General features: G+C 44.8%; 1 protein-coding gene across 1 annotated transcript in view; it reads left to right on the forward strand.

Moving 5' to 3' along the window:
* Positions 1-26,748, forward strand: part of LOC126424591 (homeobox protein unc-42-like) — a 95,782-nt gene that overhangs the window by 17,710 nt on the left and 51,324 nt on the right. The window contains exons 2-3 of the mRNA XM_050087332.1: positions 9,628-9,813; positions 17,465-17,570. Of these exons, the coding sequence (XP_049943289.1) occupies positions 9,628-9,813; positions 17,465-17,570 (292 nt within the window). The remainder of the gene's footprint in view (positions 1-9,627; positions 9,814-17,464; positions 17,571-26,748) is intronic.

A 26,748-nucleotide genomic window follows, 5' to 3' on the forward strand; every position in this document is an offset into this window, starting at 1 on the left:
CTCCTGAGTTGCAGCCAGCTCCGCGCTCTTCTATGTAGGCTGTGTCCCATATGTTGAGGAGGACACAGCATACAACATACAGGGTTTGGACTAAAATACGGAAACACCAGAGGAATGCATGCTTGAACGTAGATGCAGATGCAGGTGCTTGCCTAACAGCTTGTGCTGTTGTATTTGACCATGGATGTCGACTGTGCAGTGTCCTCAATATGTTTGCAATGTCGGCTGCGGTCAGAACAGTGTTCTGTGTGGCTGTTAGTGCATTATGTTGCAGGTAAGTGCGTTTGAATGCGGCCGAATTGTTGGTGCTTATATGATGAGTGCTTCCGTACCAAGGTTGCCGAAACTTCCTGGCAGAATTCCCGAGTTCGAGTCTCGGTCCGACACACGGTTTTGCCGGCACGGTAGCTCAGCGTGTTTGGTCAAAGAGGTGGTTGGCCTCTGTAATAAAAAACTGAGTAGAAGGATCAACAAAATCAACTGTAACGGATGTCATATGACGTCCGCAACGACCAAACCCAACTATCAACAACGAAGAAAAATGCAAAAAAAAAAAAAAAGCTTGGTAGAGCACTTGCCCGCGAAGTCAAAGGTCCCGACTTCGAGTCTCGTTCCGGCACACAGTTTTAATCTGCCAGGAAATTTCATATTAGCGCACATTCCGCAGCAGAGTGAAAATTTCGTTAAGGTTGCCGAAGTTTTTGGTATTTCAAGAGGCACCGCTGAGCGACAACGCATACGTTGAGTGATCGCGACAGACGGCACTTGAAGAGGATTGCGACGAAAAATAAGAGGACGAAAGCTGTGAGATCACTGCAGAACTGAAAGTTGCTCTCGGGAACCCTGTCAGCTCCAACACAACACGAAGAGGGCGCAGTCAGCATGGATATACATGGCGAGCTGGAATCCAAAATCACTCATCAACTTCTGGCCGAGTTTACGTCCCAAGACTGAAACAAGATCGGGGTTCGGTGATGATTTTGGCAGCCATATCGTGGTATTCCATGGGCGCCATGGTTACTCTGCAATGTCGCATTACTGCCAACAACTATTTAGGTTGATCAGGTCCATCCCATGGTACAATGGTTGCTCCCCAATGGAGATGCTGGGTTCCAAACGACAGAGCCAATGTTCACACAGCGAACATTGTCCAGGACTGTCAGCAAGAGGGTGAATTGTTGCATCTCCCCTGGCCACCAGTCACTACATCTCAGTATTATTGAGCCTTTGAGGTCTACTTTGGAGAGCTGCCTTTGTCCCTCATCTCTACCCAAACTTGCCATTATTTTGCAGAATGAATGGTATGAGATTCCCTTGAAAACCATACTGGACCTATATTCATCTCGTTTCCCGACCATTGGGTCCCGAGTTCGATTCCCGGCGGGGTCAGGGACTTTCACCTGCCTCGAGATGACTGGGTGTTTGTTTTGTCCTCATCATTTCATTATCATTCATGAAAGTGGCGAGATTGGACTGAGCAAAGGTCGGGAATTTCTACGGCCGCTGGTAACCACGCAGTTGAGCGCCCCACAAACCGAACATCATCATCAGTCATCATCATCATCATTATCATCATCATCATCTGTATTGTTCCATTACGCGACGCTTGGAAGCCTTTTTAAGTGTTGACGGTTTACCTGCAGTGTATTAGGCATGACAATGTGTTTTTGCTGCTTCCGAATTCTTGTCCATTTCTGTAGCTCTTGTTTTAAATTGACTTCGTCATTAATGCTTTAGGCTCTTTCGACCAGCCTTCTGAAAACTAAATATTCCTCTGCAGGGTGGGGGTAGTGAGAAACCTGAAGCAGGTACCTTGCACCGCACGGTTTTAGACGCCATGTCACGGACTGCGCGGCACCTCCCGCCTGAGGTTCGAGTCCTCCCTTGGGCATGGCTGTGTGTGTTGTTCGTAGTATAAGTTGGTTTAAGTAGTGTGTAAGTGTAGGGACAGATGACCTCAGTTTTTTATCAATAAGGAATTCACACACACTGAACATTTTTTGAACAGGTATCTTGCGGCGTGAATACGTTTCCTCTGTTCTTTGAGCCCTAATTTTCGGTTGTGACTTTGCAGCGATATTTCGCCAAAAGCGTACTCGATCAGTAGTGGAATACGCCTCATTTTTCCGCTGCTAAGAGTTGTTGTAGTTCGGCCTCGGTGTGGATCCCTCGGCTCGAGGCCACGTACGTACAGCTTCTTTCGGCGCCGACGGGGCATGGCGTCCGCGTTGGCTGTTGAAATGCAGAAAACGACTGCCGGCAGCTGGAAAGTGGGGGGGGGGGGAGGGGGAGGGGGAGGGTAGAGGTAAGGGAGGGGGGAGGTAGACATTTACCCCCACCCCGGGCCGTGCTCGGCTCTCTGCGCCCGTCGCCGTTTCTGGGCGAGAAAACGCCGGTCTGAATTTTACATCAGCGAAGACAGTCCGCTCTCCGCGAGGGGCACGCGCCCAGAATAATTAACAGCTGGGGGGGAGGTGGGAGGGCAGGAAAGAGGCGGGGGACACTGCTGTGAGCCACTGCTGCAAACTAATCGCTCAAAATGTCTCCTCCTCCACCGTTATTCGCCATTCCGTCTGCTTCTATCTGTTCGATCAGCCCTATCATCTCTCTTTCTCTTTCTCTCTCTCTCTCTGTCTTGTACACAGTTACACATATACAGGTTGTTAGCAATGTAAGTACAGATATCTTTATTGGTGCATGAGGATAGTGTACTAGACAACCTTATCTTAGTATTTACTTCATTTACTGACCAATAACACAGGCCAACGATGGAAAAACTTTTTTCCTGAAAATACCTTATTCTTTTTAGGGTGGGAAATCCAAATATGATACCTAAAAATCTGTATCACCGACCACTTCTTTACATTTTACAGTTAAATTTATTAAATTAAGCTGTTTTTTAAAGAATTTAACAGCATTTATATAGTTAAAATAATTTAAAAAGGAGGTGTAATGAAGGCAGATGACGTTGGTAGCACTGCTGAAAAACATTTGCTGGCAAAAGAAAAGGTCGATTCTATTTTTGTGTTAACAGATGGTGTTTTGTTTACTGCCAACCTAACCTCACTTTCCCCTTTGCTGTACATGAGCTCAATACAATGTCTAATCGTGGTTATAAAAACTCTGCTGACAGTTTTTGTTCTATTTGTGGTAAATTTGTGATTAAAAAACACCAAAGAAACATTACAGACTTTGTGAAAAAGGTTTATCTATCATACTTTGGATTTAAACTTGGGCGCTGCATAAGGTATGTTATGTGTGTGTGTAAGATCTGAGAAAATGGTCCGAAAAGGAGAAAAAAGGCTTTAGATTTGCTGTTCCTATGATATGAAGGGAGCCAAGAAATGTTTCCGACGATTGCTACTTTTGCAGTGTTGGTATTACTGGTCATAATTCGAAAAACAAGAAGGTAATAAGCTACCCTAACCTTCCGTCCGCCATCCGACCAGTAGGGCATGGTGTCGATTTGCCGCTTCCTGAACCACCAGATGATTTAAATTCTATTCCAGCAGATGTATTTTCTGATGTACAATCTGATTTAGATGCATCATATGATGATGGTGAATTTTTGTACTCAGACCGAGCTTAACGATTTGGTTAGGAATCTGGGCTTAACGAAAGAAAAAGCTGAATTGCTTGGCTCTAGATTAAAAGAAAAAACTTATTGGCAGTTGGAACCAGCATATACATGTATAGAAAGATAGAGCAGCAATTTTGCAAAGTTTCTTCAACAAGAAGGTGATTCAGTGTACTGCTCAGACATTCCCAGTCTGATGAATGAGTTTGATATTGAATACTGGAGGCAGTTTATTGATTCATCCAAAACTAGTTTAAGGCTGTTTTATTACGCAATGGTAACATGTATGCATCTATACCTGATGGACATTCTGTTCATATGAAAGAAAGCTATGAAAACCTAGTAATAGTGCTAAATAAAATAGGCTCTTCTGCTCATGATTGGATGATATGTGGCTATCTAAAAGTAATATGTATGCTCCTTGGTCAGCAAGGTGGCTTTACCAAATTTCCAAGTTTCTTGTGTGGATGGGACAGTAGGGCTAGGGATCAACACTGATGCAGAAAGAACTGCCCTGTGAGGGAGCCTTTAAAACGTGGTGAGATGAACATTCTATGTAAAAACCTTTTAGATCCAAAAAACATACTCCTACCACCTTTACATATAAAGCTAGGCCTAATGAAACAGTTTGTAAAGGTTTTGCCTAAAGATGGATCACGCTTTAAGTATCTCTGCCAACAGATTCCACACCTTTCAGAAGCTAAACTAAAAGAAGGCGTCTTTGTCGGACCTGACATTAGAAAATTGATGCTTGATGTTAACTTTGAATCCACAATGGCAATAAATGAGAAAGAAGCACGGGTATTACAAAGTTCTTAGGACATGAAAAAGACGCAGAATATGTTTCTATTATAGCTACAATGTTAACGAAATTTAAAACTTTAGGATGTTTAAGAGCCTGAAATTTCAATTTTTAAACAGTCACCTTGATTATTTCCTGGGCAATATGGGAGATGTTCGTGAGGAGCATGGAGAGCGTTTTCACGGGTACGGATCTTTCGTCGAGTAAACGGTTGTAAATGATTGTTAAGTATGGAGCTAATGCATCAACATACTCGGAAAGGAACCTAACTGGTATACAGTCTGGACCAGAAGACTTGCTTTGATTGAGGGATTTGAGTTGCTTCACTACTCCGAGGATATTTACTTCTACGTTATTCATGTTAGCAGCTGTTCTCGATTCGAAATCTGGAATATTTACTTCGTCTTCTTTTGTGAAGGCATTTCGGAAGGCTGTGTTTAGTAACTCTGCTTTGGCAGCACTGTATTCGATAGTATCTCCATTGCTATCGCGTAGAGAAGGCATTGATTGTTTCTTGCCGCTAACATACTTCACATACGACCAGAATCTCTTTGGATTTTCTGCCAGGTTTCGAGACAAAGTTTCGCTGTCGAAACTGTTATAGGCGTCTCGCATTGAACTCCGCGCTAAATTTCGAGCTTCTGTAAAGGATCGCAAATCATGGGAATTTTGTATCTGTTTACATTTGGCATGTTCGTTTCGTTGTTTCTGCAACAGTGTTCTAACCCGTTTTGTGTACCAAGGAGGATCAGCTCCGTCGTTTGTTAATTTATTTGGTATAAATCTCTCAGTTGCTGCCGATACTATTTCTTTGAATTTAAGCCACATCTGGTCTACTCTTATATTATTAATTTGGAATGAATGGAGATTTTCTCTCAGGAAGGCGTCAAGTGAATTTTTATCTGCTTTTTTGAATAGGTATATTTTTCGCTAATTTTTCTAGGATTTGGGGATTATAATATTCAATCTCGCTACGACAAGCCCTGTAATGGTTTTGATACTCGTTATTAACTCAGGATTATTTGTTGCTAAGATGTCAAGCGTGTTTTCACAACCATTTAGTATTCACATGAGCTCATGAACTAACTGCTCAAAATAATTTTCAGAGAATGCGTTTAGCACATTTCGGATGATATTTTATGCGTACCTTCGGAATTAAACACGTATTTTCGCCAGCATATCTAGGGTAAATTAAAGTCACCACCAACTATTATCGTATGAGTCGGGTACGGGTTTGAAATCAAACTCAAGTTTTCTTTGAACCTTTCAGCAACTGTATCATCTGAACTGGGAGGTCGGTAAAAGGATCCAATTATTATTTTATTCCGGTTGCCAATAAGCTCTGCCCATACTAACTCACAGGAAGCGTCTACTCCAATTTCGCGATAAGTTAAACTATTTCTAACAGTAACAAACACGCCACCGCAAACCGTGTTTAGCCTAACTTTTCGGAACACCGTTAGGTTCTTCGCAAAAATTTTGGCTGAGCTTATATCCGGCTTTAGCCAGCTTTCAGTGCATCTGTCTAGTAAGCAGGAGATCCTGGCTTCGCATCCCTGTCCGTTCCACATTTTCACTCGCCGCTGCTGGGTCCGCTTAATGTCCCAGTGCAGCTGACATCAGTAATCTCTTTCCTTTCTATCCCCCCCCCCCCCCGCCTCATTCCACTGTCTTCAGTTGACATATATTATATCTCAGCTGCGGAATATGCGTGGTGTCATGTCCGAAAGATCAAACCCCACACGTTCATATAACTGTTGACTTTTCGTCACTGGCCCATAGCCATGGCTCGCAGTGGTCTTGTATGCTGCCTGTGCCTGCTATCCATTGGAGTGTTTTGATGTATCCATCCAATTTAGGCGGTACTGGCAATTAGAACGCCATCCGAACGTTGGAAAAGCGTGCATTTTTAAAGTTGTTGTTGTTGTGGTCTTCAGTCCTGAGACTGGTTTGATGCAGCTCTCCATGCTACTCTATCCTGTGCAAGCTTCTTCATCTCACAGTACCTACCGCAGCCTACATCCTTCTGAATCTGCTTAGTGTATTCATCTCTTGGTCTCCCTCTACGATTTTTACCCTCCACGCTGACCTCCAGTATTGAATTGGTGATCCCTTGATGCCTCAGAACATATCCTACCAACCGATCCCTTCTTCTGGTCAAGTTGTGCCACAAACTCCTCTTCTCCCCAATTCTATTCAATACCTCCTCATTAGTTATGTGATCTGCCCATCTAATCTTCAGAATTCTTCTGTAGCACCACATTTCGAAAGCTTCTATTCTCTTCTTGTCGAAACTATTTATCGTCCATGTTTCACTTCCATACATGGCTACACTCCATACAAATACTTTCAGAAACGACTTCCTGACTCTTAAATCAATACTCGATGTTAACAGATTTTTCTTCTTAAGAAACGCTTTCCTTGCCATTGCCAGTCTACATTTTATATCCTCTCTACTTCGACCATCATCAGTTATTTTCTTCTCCAACTAGCAAAACTCCTTTACTACTTTAAGTGTCTCATTTCCTAATCTAATTCCCTTAGCATCACCCGACTTAATTTGACTACATTCCATTATCCTCGTTTTGCTTTTGTTGATGTTCATCTTAACCCCTCCTTTCAAGACACTGTCCATTCCCTTCAGCTGCTCTTCCAAGTCCTTTGCTGTCTCTGACAGAATTACAATGTCATCGCCGAACCTCAAAGTTTTTATTTCTTCTCCATGGATTTTAATACCTACTCCGAACTTTTCTTTTGTTTCCTTTATTGCTTGCTCAATATACAGATTGAATAACATCGGGGATAGGCTACAACCCTGTCTCACTCCCTTCCCAACCACTGCTTCCCTTTCATACCCCTCGACTCTTATAACTGCCATCTGCTTTCTGTACAAACTGTAAATAGCCTTTTGATCTCTGTATTTTACCCCTACCACCTTAAGAATTTGAAGTAGAGTATTCCAATCAACATTGTCAAAAGCTTTCTCTAAGTCTAGAAATGCTAGAAACGTAGGTTTGCCTTTCCTTAATCTTTCTTCTAAGATAAATCGTAGGGTCAGTATTGCCTGACGTATTCCAACATTTCTACGGAGTCCAAACTGATCTTCCCCGAGGTCGGCTTCTATCAGTTTTTCCATTCATCTGTAAAGAATTCGCGTTAGTATTTTGCAGCTGTGCATTATTAAACTGATAGTTCGGTAATTTTCACATCTGTCAACACCAGCTTTCTTTGGGATTGGAATTATTATATTCTTCTTGAAGTCTGAGGGAATATCGCCTGTCTCATACATCTTGCTCAGCAAATGGTAGAGTTTTGACAGGACTGGCTCTCCCAAGGTTGTCAGTAGTTCTAATGGAATGTTGTCTACTCGCGGGACCTTGTTTCGACTTAGGTCTTTCTGTGCTCTGTCATACTCTTCATCTACCTCCTCTTCCATTTCCATAATATTGTGCTCAAGAACATCACCCCTGTATAGACCCACTATGTACTCCTTCCACCTTTCTGCTTTCCCTTCTCTGCTTAGAACTGGGTTCCCATCTGAGCTCTTGATATTCATCCAAGTGGTTCTCTTTTCTCCAAAGGTCTCTTTAATTTTCCTGTAGGCAGTATCTATCTTACCCCTAGTGAGATAGGCCTCTACATCCTTACATTTGTCCTCTAGCCATCCCTGCTTAGCCATTTTGCACTTCCTGTCGATCTCATTTTTGAGACGCTTGTATTCCTTTTTGCCTGTTTCACTTACCGCATTTTTGTATTTTCTCCTTTCATCAATTAAATTCAGTATGTCTTCTGTTACCCAAGGATTTCTACTTGCCCTAGTCTTTTTACCCACTTGATCCTCTGCTGCCTTCACTATTTCATTCCTCAAAGCTACCCATTCTTCTTCTACTGTATTTCTTTCCCCCATTCCTGTCAATTGTTCCCTTATGCTCTCCCTGAAACTCTGTACAACCTCTGGTTCTTTCAGTTTATCCAGGTCCCATCTCCTTAAATTCCCACCTTTTTGCAGTTTCTTCTGTTTTAATCTACAGTTCATAACCAATAGATTGTGGTAAGAGGCCACATCTGCCGCTGGAAATGTCTGACCAATTAAAATTTGGTTCCTAAATCTCTGTCTTACCATTATACAGGGTGTCCCAGCTATCTTGTCCACCCAAAATATCTCTGGAACAATAACAGCTATTGGAAAACGACTTTCACCTGTACCAATGTAGGGCTGGGGCCCATGAATGTACATATTTGGAAACATTCTAAAACGAAAGTATATGTGTTTTTTAACACAAACTTATATTTTTTTAAATGGACCTCCTATATTTTTTCTTCAGCAATCCATAGCATGACAAAGCACATACACAATGGCGTTGATTGCATCGCAATATTCCCATGACATCCCGAGATATTAAGACGCGAAGTTGACGCTTGAAACACCCGACATGCGCTGCTAGCGCACGTCCTGAGGCTCAGGCGTGAACCCCATGCTGCCCGTAATAGCGATGTGATTGACATGCGTAATCACACTTCCACACTTATCAAGAGGTCCGAAACGAATAATACCGTCTGCTGCCATCCTGCAGCGATTACGGGCAGCATGGGGTTCACGCCTGAGCCTCAGGACGTGCGCTAGCAGCGCATGTCGGGTGTTTCAAGCGTCAACTTCGCGTCTTAATATCTCGGGATGTAATGGGAATATTGCGATGCAATCAACGCCATTGTGTATGTGCTTTATCATGCTATGGATTGCTGAAGAAACAGTATAGGTGGTCCATTAAAAAAACATAAGTTTGTGTTAAAAAACACATATGCTTTCGTTTTAGAATGTTTCCAAATATGTACATTCATGAGCCCCAGCCCTACATTGATACCGGTGAAAGTCGTTTTCCAGTAGCTGTTATTGTTCCAGAGATATTTTTCGTGGACAAGATAGCTGGGACACCCTGTATAATCTATCTGAAACGTTCTAACCAATATTAAATTAGTTATAGACATACTGTTAGAGATTCGATTAAATCACCACGAAACCAGTTGTGTACGATCACTTAATAAAGAACTACTAATGGCTAAAACGGCCGCCCAAAAGTTTTTTTAGAGGATTATCAGTATTTAAAATATTTCTATCGTCACACAAAGGTATTTCATGGTCCACGCACACACAACCGGACTATTACTTAACCTGTCAGGGCTGCACGCGTTGCTGAGTGCGGCTCCTGGACGGCTGCTGAGCGCACGCGTTGTTGTCGTGTGTCGGCAGGTGTGGTTCCAGAACCGGCGCGCCAAGTACCGCAAGCAGGAGAAGCAGCTGCAGAAGGCGTTGGCGCCGTCGGTGCTGCCGGCCTGCAACGGCGCCATGATGCGCAACATCTACCCCACGGCGTCGCGCGGCTACCAGCCCTACCCACACCCGAACACCATCAACACCATGAACAGGTACCCCCAGGTGAGCCTCAGCAGCACTGCGTCACCGCAACGATGCATTCCCTAGCTACCAGCTTTACACTTTGAATCACCACAAGGTCCATCCGTGATGGGTATCATCTACCCCCCCCCCCCCCTTTATGTGACACACGTGCCAGTCCTGCCTGCACACAAACGCTATCTAAACTACGAACGAAAGAAACACAGCATGCCCTGTGTCATAAGCACATCATAGCCCTTGCGAACAAGCATTATACTCTGTTATACTTTAACTATAGTTCAGTCTTGATCACAACACTTATGTCTCAAAAACATAGCTGAACCGGTTTCGCTTATACACTCCTGGAAATTGAAATAAGAACACCGTGAATTCATTGTCCCAGGAAGGGGAAACTTTATTGACACATTCCTGGGGTCAGATACATCACATGATCACACTGACAGAACCACAGGCACATAGACACAGGCAACAGAGCATGCACAATGTCGGCACTAGTACAGTGTATATCCACCTTTCGCAGCAATGCAGGCTGCTATTCTCCCATGGAGACGATCGTAGAGATGCTGGATGTAGTCCTGTGGAACGGCTTGCCATGCCATTTCCACCTGGCGCCTCAGTTGGACCAGCGTTCGTGCTGGACGTGCAGACCGCGTGAGACGACGCTTCATCCAGTCCCAAACATGCTCAATGGGGGACAGATCCGGAGATCTTGCTGGCCAGGGTAGTTGACTTACACCTTCTAGAGCACGTTGGGTGGCACGGGATACATTCGGACGTGCATTGTCCTGTTGGAACAGCAAGTTCCCTTGCCGGTCTAGGAATGGTAGAACGATGGGTTCGATGACGGTTTGGATGTACCGTGCACTATTCAGTGTCCCCTCGACGATCACCAGTGGTGTACGGCCAGTGTAGGAGATCGCTCCCCACACCATGATGCCGGGTGTTGGCCCTGTGTGCCTCGGTCGTATGCAGTCCTGATTGTGGCGCTCATCTGCACGGCGCCAAACACGCATACGACCATCATTGGCACCAAGGCAGAAGCGACTCTCATCGCTGAAGACGACACGTCTCCATTCGTCCCTCCATTCACGCCTGTCGCGACACCACTGGAGGCGGGCTGCACGATGTTGGGGCGTGAGCGGAAGACGGCCTAACGGTGTGCGGGACCGTAGCCCAGCTTCATGGAGACGGTTGCGAATGGTCCTCGCCGATACCCCAGGAGCAACAGTGTCCCTAATTTGCTGGGAAGTGGCGGTGCGGTCCCCTACGGCACTGCGTAGGATCCTACGGTCTTGGCGTGCATCCGTGCGTCGCTGCGGTCCGGTCCCAGGTCGACGGGCACGTGCACCTTCCGCCGACCACTGGCGACAACATCGATGTACTGTGGAGACCTCACGCCCCACGTGTTGAGCAATTCGGCGGTACGTCCACCCGGCCTCCCGCATGCCCACTATACGCCCTCGCTCAAAGTCCGTCAACTGCACATACGGTTCACGTCCACGCTGTCGCGGCATGCTACCAGTGTTAAAGACTGCGATGGAGCTCCGTATGCCACGGCAAACTGGCTGACGGCGGCGGTGCACAAATGCTGCGCAGCTAGCGCCATTCGACGGCCAACACCGTGGTTCCTGATGTGTCCGCTGTGCCGTGCGTGTGATCATTGCTTGTACAGCCCTCTCGCAGTGTCCGGAGCAAGTATGGTGGGTCTGACACACCGGTGTCAATTTGTTCTTTTTTCCATTTCCAGGAGTGTATTTATACAGGGTGTTACAAAAAGGTACGACCAAACTTTCAGGAAACGTTCCTCACACACAAATAAAGAAAAGATGTTATGTGGACATGTGTCCGGAAACGTTTAATTTCCATGTTAGAGCTCATTTTAGTTTCGTCAGTATGTACTGTACTTCCTCGATTCACCGCCAGTTGGCCCAATCCGCACGCAATTGTGCAATCACGTCATCAACACAGATTTTCTGCGAACGTTTGGGCAGGCATTGTTGGTGATGTCTTGATTGGGCCCCATGTTCTTCCACCTAGGCTCATTGGAGCACGTTATCATGATTTCATACGGGATACTCTACCTGTGCTGCTAGAACATGTGCCTTTACAAGTACGACACAACATGCGGTTCATGCACGATGGAGCTCCTGCACATTTCAGTCGAAGTGTTCGTACGGTTCTCAACAACAGATTCGGTGACCGATGGATTGGTAGAGGCGGACCAATTCCGTGGCCACGCTCTCCCGACCTCAACCCTCTTGACTTTCATTTATGGGGGCATTTGAAAGCTCTTGTCTACGCAACCCCGGTACCAAATGTAGAGACTCTTCGTGCTCGTATTGTGGACGGCTATGATACAATACGCCATTCTCCAGGACTGCATCAGCGCATCAGGGATTCCATGCGACGAAGGGTGGATGCATGTATCCCCGCTAACGGAGGACATTTTGAACATTTCCTGTAACAAAGTGTTTGAAGTCACGCTGGTGCGTCCTGTTGCTGTGTATTTCCATTCCATGATTAATGTGATTTGAAGAGAAGTAATAAAATAAGCTCTAACATGGAAAGTAAGCGTTTCAGGACACATGTCGACATAACATATTTTCTTTCTTTGTTGTGAGGAATGTTTCCTGAAAGTTTGGCCGTACCTTTTTGTAACACGCTGTATAACCATCTTCAGACCCGTGAATTAATTTTAGAAAATACTAGAAACCAATCTTAAAATAACATGAAGTGTCTAATGACGACAAATTTTAACAGGTCTCTACATTGGATCTGAGACTGTGAGAAAATATATATCGGCCAAACAGGTCGAAATTTTGCAGTAAGGTACAAAGAACATACGTCGGGTACCTCACGAACAATATCTGTTTTCGGCCATCACATAACATTCAATAATCATGCTGAAGGGACAGTACAACAGAATCTACAAGTTCTTCATTATGCAAATAAAGATTTACTTATGAATATCTTAGATGAAATCGAGATATATGCTCATCTGAAAACCAAATCATCAATGCTGATCAATGAACAATTAGATTTTCGAGAAAAATATTTTTACGACCTTTTTGACGAAATTTTATAATTAAGGTGCACCTACTCTTTTGTTCTAAAATATAAGATTACTTATACCCATGACAAAAGCTACGTATGAAAAATATGCTATATAACATATAAAATATTTATTAAATTGAAATTGATTATTATAAAAACTCTTAGATCGATGAGTTCTAAATATTTAATCAGCTGTCTCATCAGTTATTCAGAGAAACATAATGCGGAACATACTCCTGGCTGCTACCCTACTATTATAAAGAATGTTGCTATGCAAACTACAGTTAAAGTAAGACGATTCTGCAACATCCATCAAAGATGCAATTGTGATGTAGGCGACACGGTATAATCGATATATACCACAATTCCAAGGACTTTTACATCTTTGATTTAACTGACACTGTAATAGTATTAAGGTTGCCCACAGAGAGCACAGCTATTACACACCATAGTTTACCGTTTTTATCTAAAATACAAATAAGTTCTACACATACTAACTATCTCTTAATCAGACATTTTAAATGAATCAATTTCATGTTATTAGTGTATTTCGTATTTTTATACTTTGACGATAGCGTCATATTATGAACGCTGATTGGCAGTTGTGGAGTAGTGTAAGAGGAAGTAGGCGGAGCCTCTGCATATTTAAGTTCATGCTCAGCACTCATAACCATCAGTTGACTTCGTAGCAGCTGAGGAGAGCTCCGCCCACCATCCTCCAAGGAAGCCATGGATATAATAAGTTTTATTTTATGTTGTTAAAATTGGTCGTCATTAGACACTTTTCATGTTATTTTAAGATTGGTTTCTAGTATTTTCTAAAATTAATTCACAGGTGTGAAGATGGTTATATAAATATAACCGAAACCGGTCACCTACGTTATTGAGACATAAGTGTTGTGATCAAGACTGAACTTTAGTTAAAATATAATAATCTATTGATGACTGTATTCCAAAAAATGTTTACCAATATTATACTCTGTCATGGCATGGTTCACCGATGATGCACAACATCTACTCTACACTGCTGTCATACGTCTACCATCCCTACCTGCGCCCCACCATCATCAGATCATGAAGAGGTATCTTCATCATCATCTTCATTACGATTTCCCTTCCAGAGATCTGGGTAAGAACTTTGTGAACGATATCCCTCCATTGGTTTCCGTCCTGGTATAGCTTTTCTCCCTCCACAGCATCCCACGTTACTCCCCTTGAAATCCTCATTAATGTGGTCTCACCATCCCTCCCTTGGCCACCCAGTCGCTCTACTTCTGGTACCTCCATATCCAAGTACTGACATGGAGTTCGGATCGGGTGCATTCGCTCCACATGACCCAACCACTTCGATCTCGAAGCACTCATTCGTTCCTCCATCGTCGAAATCACCTGCAGGTCTCTCCTTACATATTCTACTATGTCACTCCTGGTTTTTGCAGAGCTGACCAAAGGGACTTCATTTCACATACTTGTATGTGACTCCCTTCTCTCTTATTTATTACACAGGACTCCAGACTATAAGTCATGACTGGGAGGAGATTGGTTTCATACTGGTCTGTTCACCTCTTAGAGGAACTCCCGAGATTAGGTTTCGCACTTTTGCTACTCTGTTTAAAAGTTCTGGCTTGGCACTTCCATCACTTGATACAACACTACCCAGATAACTGAACCTTTTTACACATTCGTCCTTCTCCCCTTCTGGTATGATGTTACAAGGTGTGGGTGTCTTACTCATCTTCATTCCCACTGTCTTGCTCTTAGTGACAGTCAGCTTAAATTCTTTAAAATTTTATACCATTAATCCAGTCTCCTCTGGACCTCCATTTCTGTCTCTCCCCAAGTGGCGATGCCATCAGCAATAAGCAGAAACACTGAGATCTTCATTTTCTGATTCCTTGATTTCCTTCGTGATTGTGTCTACAAATTTAATGACGAGTAATGGGGAAAGCGAACTCCTTTGCTGAACACCTCCCTTTGTAAGAAACCTTTTTGACCTACCATTTCCTACTCGTATACTCTTTCACAACCTTCAATAATATCTGACTTTTTTAGTTAATGAGTCAGGAACATTATTTTTCTCAAGCACTGTCATATTTTACGCTTTGGTATTCTGTCGCACTTACGCTTTTTCCAAATCAAGAAATACTACTATCAGGTTCTTTCCTTTTTCCATAACTGACGACTGGAAAAATGAGGACTGCATTTACCCTGTTGCTTCTGAATCCACACTGTTCTTCCTAAAACTGATGTTCTAGGATTTTCCTCAGTATCTTTTATATGCTGTTTTCCGTTATCTTAGGGCAATGTGATAGCAGTGTGGTTCCTTGGTATTCAGTGCACTTCGTTTTACTTCCTTTCTTAAACAACTGTATTATAATTCCCTTTTTCCAATTATCTGGCACTTCGTTCTCTTTCTATGTCACCTCCAGCAACCGATGTAACCACGGTATTCCTTGGATTACAGCTGCCCATTCATATCTGATATCACTTCATCTACTCCTGCCGCCTTCCCACCTTTCATCTGTTTCAGGCCAATTCCAGTTTCTGCAAAAGAAACTGGATTAAAACGTATCCCCTAGTAAACATGAGCATGCACTGTGCCGTTACCATGTAGTGATCCTTACCTTATAACGGTACCACCGTTATATTCTAAGTCTCAACATGGTCCATCCTTGATGCACATTATCTACCCACTTATGTCAGATACCTACTAGCCCCAGCTGCACCCCAACACTGCCAAAATCTGCACCCACCCATCACACAACTGCCAGCCCTTTCCACATCCTAACACCATCAAACCATGAACAGGAATCCCCACGGGAACCCTAGCATCTAGTGACCATAACCACACAGCCGTACTTGCATATCGGCATTATACCCTGTTTCGTGAATGGATCATCCACGATCAACGATCAACACTGTTAACAGGTACTAAGTGAACCACAGTATGCACTGTTTCATAACCACATCACAGTCGTTCTCTAAAGCCATTATACTTTGAGTCATGACATTGTTCACCCATGAGATACAATACATACCCCCACACTGTCACTCACCTGCCAGACCTACCCAAACACCAACGACATCAACATCAAAAATACGTACCACAGGTGAACCTCAGTGTGCCTTGTGCCATCACTACATTGCAGCTATTACTACTGTCATCGTACTGTGTTAGTTCAAAGACGTACAGGGACCTGTTGGACGACCACATTCACTTCTGTGTACCAATGTCCTCAGAATTTTTCGGAACACAGCTCACCAAACCATTATCCTTGCATTGCGTAATAGTTCTCGAGTGATCACTGACAAATTTCTTGATTTTTTTCATGCGAAGCACTGACGCTGACCGAGGCATTAATTTAATCACCTGTGGATGTCACTTTATTTCCTACACTCCCCAATATGGTTTTATGTTCTGCAGTTCTTAGCACACCAGACAGTATTTCCTCCATATGTTTCAGTATTTCAAACTAGTACTGTACATGTGTTTATTCAATCGTTCACTGTTTACCGAAAGATACTGCAGGCAACATCCAACACTCTCCTCAATAGTGGACTGTGGCAGTGGTTTGGACTTATTTTCCCACCGGACTTTTTAGAAATTGTCAATGGCAATGAAATTCACCAACAGCCATGTAACTCAAGATGTTATTTTATTTTATTTTGAAGGCTACCAGTTTCATCATTTCACCATGCCATAAAGTAAAATAATATAACGTCTTAAGTTACATGGCTGTTGATGAATTTCATTGACACTGACAGTTATTTAACCAACCAAAGTCCTCTGTCCATAATGGACCAACAGAGATTGACTTTTTGGAGTCTCTTCAACCAAGAATCTTCCTTCAGAATGTCAATTGGTTTCCTGTTCCAGTAAAATGTTGCAGCAGAATTTGTGGATGGCCTATGAGAATCTCATAGTATTTATCACCAGCTATCTAAGACACAATGGGCTTCTCTCCCTTCATTCTCCATTCTTCTGACTCACTCTACAGTAGATATCCACAGCTGGTGGTTTTTTAGTTGAGCCACGAGTAGCGTGCAGCACTTATGACACCATCTTATCGCTTCCTTTTAACCCCACACCCAGTTACCCCGTTTTGTCATTTGAACTATAGAGTGTGGCCAGCTGTGAAGATGAACCTCAACTAATCCATAAAAGTTGTCAGCATAAGAACATTTTCATAAACTACCTGCACTGTCACTTAATTTGTGATCCCCATCTTGGTGTGTCGCTGACTGTGTAGATGAACCTTGAATTCTTCGAAAAGTGTGTGGCGACCACCTTCCTGGATCATCACACCTAGATGGCCCATTTTGTTGCTTGTGACTGGAGTGTGGCAGACTGTGAGATATAGTCACAAATAGCCCACAGTGCATACGACTGCACAGTAGTTTTGACATCATGTGGACACCTTCACAGACACCCAGCCTGACTGCAACTAGCCTGTTTTGTTGTTTGCATCTTGGTGTGTGAGTGATTGTGTGGGTGCGTTATGAGCAGCTCGCAGGTGCACCTTTCACACCCAGTTGCCTTGATTGCCTTGTTTGGACCCCGGCGACCGGCAGCCAGTGTGGACGAGCCATGAGTAGCCCGCAGTACTTGTGTCCGCAGATGACGGCCAGCTCGTACCCGGGCATGACGCAGCCCTTCAGTATGACGCACGGAGCCACAAACATGACCGCGGCTGCTGTCTCCGGGATGCGGCAGGATGCCATGGGTGAGTTCACTTCCATTCTTTTCGCTTTCCTTAAAACGTTACATTACAGATCGTGGGCCTACTATGGCTTTACAAGTAGGAACAGTAGCAGCGTTCAAGTAGTACAGCCTTAGAGTGCACACTAATTGAGCCCCTACCTGCGCAGATGGCGTGGTAGGGAAGGTCACAACGGTAGTGTGTGACCGCTCAGTGTCATTCAATACGATCACGACGACACCTCTCGATCGACGTTAGCACTCGTGGTGTCACTCGCCTTCATACATCGCAGTGGACGTTTGAAAATTCGTGACGCTAGCTCAATGGTCGTCAACTGATTTAAATGTTATTCCCGGCTGACTCTTAATTCAATTACTGCCACGGGGCTGAGAAAGAACACATCCCGGTGTTACTAGCATTATGCGTATTTAGATGTTAGATTAATCTGAATGGTTTGCATTGTTCCAGCGATTCTATTCGAACTCTATGCTGATGTACCGACCAGGACCATTTTCGCAGATAAACATGCAAGTACGTAATGGATAATCAGTTTCTCAATATAGTTCGTCGTACTCACACATTATACATCCGCTGTAAGAACAATTTCATGCATTTACATTTTTGGTGTCCCACAATATTGGTTGGCTAAATATTATGACGATACGTTGCATACAACTCCCACAGATATTGTTTATCATGTAGTCAAGACTACGTAATGAAGCCAAAATCGTGGATAAAACTGAAATGTTGTTTGTTTATTATCACTTTTCTTTTCACTAACTAAATATGAAATATCGATCGGGATTGGGGGTGATGATCCTATCCTTCTTTCCAGTATTAAAATGGTCGATATCGTGTTCTGAATAACGCGTGTCATATAATGTCCAAATATCGACATCACCCAGGCTATAAATTCGGCACTTAAATGTCTATTCTTCGCTCTTGGAATGTTCGATGTGATTGTCTTTCACACGCAGGGTTCAATTTAACGGTGTATGCGCTGTTTTTAGTATTTTAGGTCCCAGTTAATTAATATCTGGTAGTTAATAAGCGAACTATTTTTATGCTGGCGCATTGTTTGTATCAGTTACCCCCGCAACCGTCCAAGGATAAGATTCTCTTAAAGTTGCGCCCACACGCATTTCACAATTTTAAAAAATGCAGAATTACGTAAACTATAGCTTTCCGTTGCGTACAACTTTCGTGGGTTCCACAACCATAATAGTTTCCCAAGAGTATTTTTACCAGCTAACACAAAGTTCGAATTATGTTGTCGGAATCGTTTTCACTTCACCCGACTATAAACGCCTCTGATCACTTCGTAATACGTAATGTATTTTAAACGCGCTTGAAGAGTCTTTAAATAATCTCAACGAATTTCGCAGTCGCGTACCACTTTTTCATCGACTAGCCCGATCGCGATAACTGAAGGTAGAGAGCTCAATAACGTGTTACGTGTTCTTTTATATGTGTTAAAAACAAACGCGCCCCTATATCTTTCTGTCCGGCTTGATCTTTGCTACTTTGCTTTTTATTACTTTTCATTATATTGCTTCTTAGTAATACTGTGCAGTTATTAAAGTATCGCATTACTTTCCCCTTTTTAATTCTTCCAAAATAAAGTCTATTTATCCCCGATTTTAATTAATATGATGCTAATTGACACGCCTGCCCGCAAAGTACCGTTATAAGTGACTGTAGTGGTGGGGAAGAGGGGCTGGGGGCTCTGTCTTGAAAGATCACTGCATGGTACGGGAGGTGTAGTTCAACAGCTGAAGCCTATGCGGAAACACGTACCATACATCGCCTGTAAGCTATAGCTAGCAAGTCTCCAGAGCGTCATATTAACAGGTTGTGTCATTATGACCAATAAAGTGGCAAATATAGGATTCAAAGTTAACAGTTACTCGAAAGAGCACAAAAAATAGTTGCATAAACAACTAACCGAAGCGAAACAAATCTGGCCACATGCTATCAAATTGAAATCTCATGAAACAAAAACGAGGTACAAATGCAATGTATCAGACAATTCCATTAACTATAGTACTGACCTTGCGATATAAATAACACATAGAGCATTACAGAACTATACCGAGGATATCGTTTGAAATCTCCAGTGTTTTTTCTTATATAGGAGAAAAATAAACTGTGGATGGAAACCTGTCTCAGAAACGGTCATCCACCGAAGATACAAAGCATCACATCCATCGGAGACAAGGCCTATCTACACAGCAGTTAGCTGCATCTTCTCCACTGCCGATTACCGAATAACGAACAACATTTCGAGGCGTTCCGCCTACCGTCCGTCAGCGTACACAGTCACATTTTCTGCTGACTGGGTGTCCCAGTGACAAGTGCTGGCGCCTATAACTTAGTTGGTTCCTCATGACATCTTCTAAAGCCCCTCCAAGTTTATAGCTACCGTTTCATAACCTGTTCAGGAACTTTATTGCTGTATTCTGTTGTAGGGTATACTCCATAAACGAGATCTCCAAGGCCTCGGTGTACGACAAGACATAACACACGTAAAAGTGATTATATCTGTTCTATCAATGTGGCTGCGATTAACAGCACTACTAAGTGACCGTTCAGAGTCAAAGTTCATTTTGTTTATTACGGAACCAATACTTAGCTCGTATATGGAAGAGACCAGACGTAAGGTTCAGTAGTTTCTGCAGTCTGTTGCCCGCCGGGACTCGTCGTAACTAGAATGCTGTGTGTAGGCTCTGGGAGTAGACCTGCCAATTGAATCTCTACTCGACTCTGCTTGCTGGGCCGTGCAGCCCACATAAATATCCGGCGAACGGAATGATACTGAGCTACGCTCTGTTTCCGCCCACGTGACGGACGATGTAAAATAGCGCAGCAAAGGTGTCGTCCTCTGTAGGCCAGTCCAGAATCACGGCTGTCTCGCCGCTTAACGCCCGCTGCGTAGACAACCCAAATGACACTGCAGTACAGCGTGGAGCCTCTATGCCACGTGGAGTATCCCAATTACATAAAAATAAAATTGTACTCTCCCTCTTCGCGTCTTGCTGAAGAAGTGACGCATTGGGAAATTCTAATATGTTTTCCACTTCGCTATTCTCTTTATTGTGCGAGTGGAATAGCTAGTAGTTCCTGCAACTCAGTCTCGCAGTTTTAAAGATTGTTGAGGCTCTCATAGCCACTCCTTGGTTTCTGTCTCGGATTCTTCGGCCGACGTTCGTTTGGTGATTTTTCTGACTTTCCGCCAGCACGAGTGGTTGTCATTTTCAAACCTCCTTCTGGCGGACTGGAGTCGAGCTCGCGGCCGCAGATTATACGAGGGTTGTCCAGATGGTAAGTTCCGATCGGTCGCGAAATGGAAGCCACAGTGAAAACCAGAAACGTTTTATTTGCAACAGTTAGGTACACCTTCCACCTACTTCTCTACATAGTCGCCGCTCCAGCTTCGAGTTTTGTCGTAGTGTTGTATCAACTTTCCAATATCCTCGTCATAGAAAGCAGCCGCCTGTGCTTTCGGCCAGTTATCTGCACTGGTCTACAGCTAGTTGTTTGTGGAAAAATTTTGTCTTCATGGTTCTTGTGAGCAGATATGAGACTGTATTGTGGGTGATAGATCACTTCTCATCGGAAACGCTGCAGGAGCATCTTCATTGCCCCTGCAGTGTGCGGTCGAGAATTGGCATGAAGAAGGAACTGCTCGACAGTTGTGTTATGTGGGCTGCATGACACAGGCGAAATCTCTAACCAGGCCCTCATACTTGGCGGCAGACGCTGTTCCCCACACATCTTTAAGTGCTCACTGTTCACTCAAAACTGAAAAGAGCGACGCGACACGGTAGACAAGCATGTTAGAGACACTGCCCAACACACCTGTGCAAAGCTTTACCGAATTTTAGCAGTGGTTTCCATTTCGCGACCGATCAGAACATACTTTTTGCATAACCCTCGTACCATATATTCCTGGCGCGCCATCGCCCCAGGGCTTTCCTGTGGTTATTACCGCTGGGGCTCTCTCCTTGCTACCTGCAACCGTCATTCACTGCAGCTTAGACTTCCAGGATGTGGAGCCATAGTGAGAAACAGCTCGGTGACTTCCCTATGCCAACATAAAATTTACCATGGAGATAGAAAAGATAAACAGATACCCTTCCTAGATGTGCTGGTCACGAAGAACGGTTAAACCCTGGGACACAGAGTGTATCGAAAACCGACACACACAGACCGGTACCTGCACTAATTGTTAAATCACAACCCGAAAAAGAAACAAGGAATGGTCGGTTGGTATATTTGTGGGAGGGGAGCAAACAGCGAGGTCCCATCGGATTAGGGAAGGGCTGATGGGGAAGGAAGTCGGCCGTGCCCTTCCATGGGAATCATCCGGGAATTTACCAGGAGCGATTTATCGAAATAACGGAAAACCTAAATCAGGATGGCCGGACGTAGGTTTGAACCGCCGTCCTCCCGAATGCAAGTCCAGTGTGCTAACCACAGCGCCACTTCGCTCGGAGGCATGATTAATGCGCTCGTATAGCGAGCGAGGCCAATTTGTGAGCCGCAGCGCCGCAGAAGCGACATGAAACACCTACAAAGCGTTCTGAGGAACGATGGGAACTCCACCAGTTACATTAGAAGTGTCACGGAATCAAACATTCGGCGAAGTGACACATCGGAAAAAGAAAGGTCGAGTACGGCCTTTCTGGCATAGATTCCCAGAGTGATGGACAGAATCGGCCCTATACTGTGCAAACACAGAAACGCACCGCATACCATGTAAATGGCAGAACTATCAATCAATACAGGGGTCTCCGAATATAAATTTCTTCAAAGAAATGTTCGCATATTTCCCGTTCTGCCCCACCTGGGAACAGTATGAGATAACGCAGCTTTTTGTTGATATTCTTACATAAACATTGAAATTATTAAAAATATCATCTTCAAATTAAGACAGAAAGTTGTTTAATAAACAGTTTATACTAAGGAATATGGCATATTCTATAAGAAAATATTTTAATATAATTTTAAAAAGTACAAACGTTGTTAATGCTTATACCATGTTACTTTTACTTTATTGACTGCCATCGCTCGTGCTCCAGATGAATTTTGTAGATCATGAATGGACAACATACATCCTGAAACTTCCTGGCAGATTAAAACTGTGTGCCCGACCGAGACTCGAACTCGGGACCTTTGCCTTTCGCGGGCAAGTGCTCTACCAACTGAGCTACCAAAGCACGACTCACGCCTGGTACTCACAGCTTTACTTCTGCCACTACCTCGTCTCCTACCTTCCAAACTTTACAGAAGCTCTCCTGCGAACCTTGCAGAACTAGCACTCCTGAAAGAAAGGATATTGCGAAGACATGGCTTAGCCACAGCCTGGGGGATGTTTCCAGAATGAGATTTTCACTCTGCAGCGGAGTGTGCGCTGATATGAAACTTCCTGGCAGATTCGCAGGAGAGCTTCTGTAATGTTTGGAAGGTAGGAGACGAGGTACTGGCAGAAGTAAAGCTGTGAGTACCGGGCGTGAGTCGTGCTTCGGTAGCTCAGTCCGCCTTTCGCCGCGGAGCAGCTCGGACTTGTTTACGTCTCGGCTGCGAACGGTCGCGGAAGAAGCGGTGTTTACACCGTCGTCACTCGCGTGTGTTACTGTTTGAATCGAACGCAATGGCACACACTTTCCGAAAAACCACGATACAGTTCACGTTCTGTAACGAGTATGCAAGACCGAAGGCTTTCGAAATCGAACGTTTCTTGAGGGACGAAGTGCATCTTAATTTCACGGAGATTATTGGAATTCATTTATCAATCGTGAGCAGCACTCTTTACGTAAAGATGATTGACGACGCAGCATGTGATAGGATCATTGAAGCCGCCAAACGAGGATTCCAGTTCCGACACTCCGATGGTCATATTGGCGAAGTTTTAGTCGCTCATTCGGGCCTGGGCGTGCGTACGATTCGAATCTTCGAGCTGCCTTTCGAGGTACCCGAATCATTGGTCACTGAATCACTCCAGCCATATGGCAGAGTTATTAGTCATACGGCCGAACGCTGGGCAAGTTTTAGCACGTATCCAGTGCTCAATGGTGTCCGACAGGTGCGAATTGCCCTTACGAAACATGTGCCATCGTACATAAACATCGGCGGCTGTAGAGCTATTGTCATCTATGATGGACAGCCCCGGACATGCTCCGGGTGTGGTGGTGAAGGACATCTTCGATCAGCGTGTATGCAGAGGAGACTCGTGCAACTCCCCAGCGGAGACTTCCAGAATCCGACTACACCAACGTCACTGCCGATGACTTACGTGACGGCACTTCGCGGGGAGGTGACGCCGAGGTCGGAGCACACCATCGAACCGACGCCGCAGTTGATTGAGGCGCCTTCGAACGCCACTGAAGAAGGAATGGCTCCGACCAACCTCCAATCTCAGATACTACACGTGGCGCAGAAAGAGGATGAGAGCATCACAATAGGCATGGAAGCTGAAGTGGAACGGCCCCAGGGCATTGTGGCGGCGGCGGGAACGCAGGAGATGCAAGATGCGCCAACACCAGAGGCCGAGGTTAGGGCCCGCAAACAACGCTCGCCAAAGCGCCGCAAGAAGCGCCGACTAAACTCTGCGGAGAAGCTCCCTTCTCTTCTAGGGAGCCCAGACGAGTCTAACACTATGGACCTGTCTGACATGGAACCACAAGCTTCGGATGTCGCAGATCATATGAATTCGGACAGTGAAATGATGTCATATCGTTCAGACGACGCATCCGCTCAGGGGCCTGCTACCCCTTCGGCGGTGGAGTCTACAGCTGCGAAAGAACAAAAGATGTCACACATCAACGCCGCACAGGAAAATTTGGAGCACACCAATAGTATCAGCTGGTATGAGCAGGACGACGACATCACCGATGCAGACCATTCTATTGGCGGGGCCTTGCATCCGCATCTCAAGAAACCTAATGCCGCAGGGACACGTTCCTCGGGCGACCCTCGGAGGATGTGTAAAGGGACTATCGACACGGTGAAACTTTGTCATTTTAACATCATGTGGAGATGACAGCTACTCGACCCCAGGCATACAGAATAGGGACGGTGAATGTAAATACCATTAGATCGCCCGTGAAACAGCAGTTGTTTAGGGACATGAAATACGCGTCGGATGTGGATATACTGATGGTGCAGGAAATTTACATTCCTGAGTTCCAGGAAGTACATGGATACATCTCCTACACCTCGCCGCACTCGAACAACGACAGTGGAACGGCGATATTGGTCCGGGACGGGATTCCGGTCCGAGACCTGGCTTATCTACCTTCGGCACGAGGACTGGCGATAACTGTTGATGGAATTCGCATTCTCAATGTTTATGCCCCTTCCGGCACAGACAACAGACGGGCGCGTGCGAGACATTATTCGGAAGAGATTGTGCCCTTATTTACCGGCAGATTCGATCATTTCATTATAGGTGGTGACTTCAATTGTGTTTTAGCCCAAAAAGACCAGACACCACATTACAATACCTGTCGTGAATTGCATGTGCTATGCCGGGATCTGGAGTTAAGCGACACCTGGGACATGATTCATAGGAACCGTGAGGGATATACTTTTTTTACCAGTCACTCGGCGAGCAGACTCGATCGAATATATGTTTCGGTTGGCCTACAGGATAAGGTGGTCGACGCGGAACGATGGCCTGCGGCATTTACTGATCATCTGGCTTACATTTGTACCATGTCACTCCCTAGGCAAATTGTGTGGAGAAGCCGCGGGACATGGAAGCTCAATTCGTCCCTTTTGGCGGACCCCGAATGTCGTCAGAGAGACGAGGAGGTATGGGCCACATGTCAACGCCGTCTACCAACGTATACCTCCGTGCTTCAATGGTGGCTCGAGTGCACTAAGCCGGCAATAAGAACAGCTCTAATACAGTATGGTCGGGATAAGACGAGATGGCAGAGAGACACTCTTGATTATTATTACACCATGCTTCGTGAGCTGTCCTTCCAGGTGCCGTCTGCAGAACATCATGCGGAAGTTCATCGTGTCAAGGCACAAATCCTATCGATCACGCGACGACGACTGGGTGGCATCCCAATAAGGGCAAGATGTCTCGACACCATCACTGGGGAACGTACCTCGATGCACCATGTGTCGCGGGAACATAAGCGTTACCGCCGGGCATTGGTAACAGTGCTCCACGGTTTAGATGGCCGTCAACTGACAACACAACAGGACATTGCAAATCAATTTTTAGAGCATTTCCGCCATCTCTATGCCGGTACACCGACGGACCGTCAGGTAGGGGAAAAGATACTGCAACATCTGCAAACGACACTGACAGAGACGGATAAGGCAGCGCTTATGGAGCCACTCACAGAAGACGATATAAAGCTGGCACTCACAAAAGGAGCGGCCCATAAATCACCGGGGCCAGATGGGATTACGCTAGAGTTTTATCGAGAATTCGTGCACATGATGATGCCACAGTTGGTGTCGATGTACAATGAGGCGATGAGTCCGAACATGCGCCTACCGTCGGATTTTGTGACGGGCTTTCTTCTTCCCATCCCGAAGATGGCGGGGAGTCGCAGTGTTAATCAATATCGGCCTCTCACTATGCTAAACACCGATTATAAAATTTTTGCACGGCTACTAGCGTCTCGTCTCAAGCTGGCGATATCCAGGACAATATCCCCTGATCAGGCTTGCCTAGGGGTGCGAAGCAACATCTCCTCGGCGTTAAGTGAATACCGTGACGTTATCGCCCTTGCGGAAACTTGTAAAATGCGAGCAGCGATGATATCTGTGGACTTCGATCGTGCGTTCAACAGGATAAACCATGACTTCTTGGCGTCAGTCATGAGCCGAATGGAGATTCCACCTGTTTTCATCTCCATCATTATGAGGCTAATAAGAGGGGCTACATCGAAGGTGATTGTAAACGGTCGGGAAGCGGGCTCGATTCCTATTAACAGCTCCGTCCGACAAGGGTGCCCACTCTCCACGATGCTGTTTGCGATAGCGCTTGAGTCGCTGGTGTGTGTTATGAGGCGCTCACTTACTGGGATAGCGCTTAATGAGACCTCTTTCGTTTGTCGCGCATATGCGGACGACCTGATCCTTCTTGTCAGATCAGGTCATGAAGTGCATCACGCTGTTGAATATCTAGACTCTTACGGGACGGCAGCAGGCAGTGTCATTAACATGACGAAATCCA

Source organism: Schistocerca serialis, chromosome 10 (genome assembly GCF_023864345.2).
Source record: "Schistocerca serialis cubense isolate TAMUIC-IGC-003099 chromosome 10, iqSchSeri2.2, whole genome shotgun sequence".
NCBI lineage: Eukaryota > Metazoa > Arthropoda > Insecta > Orthoptera > Acrididae > Schistocerca > Schistocerca serialis.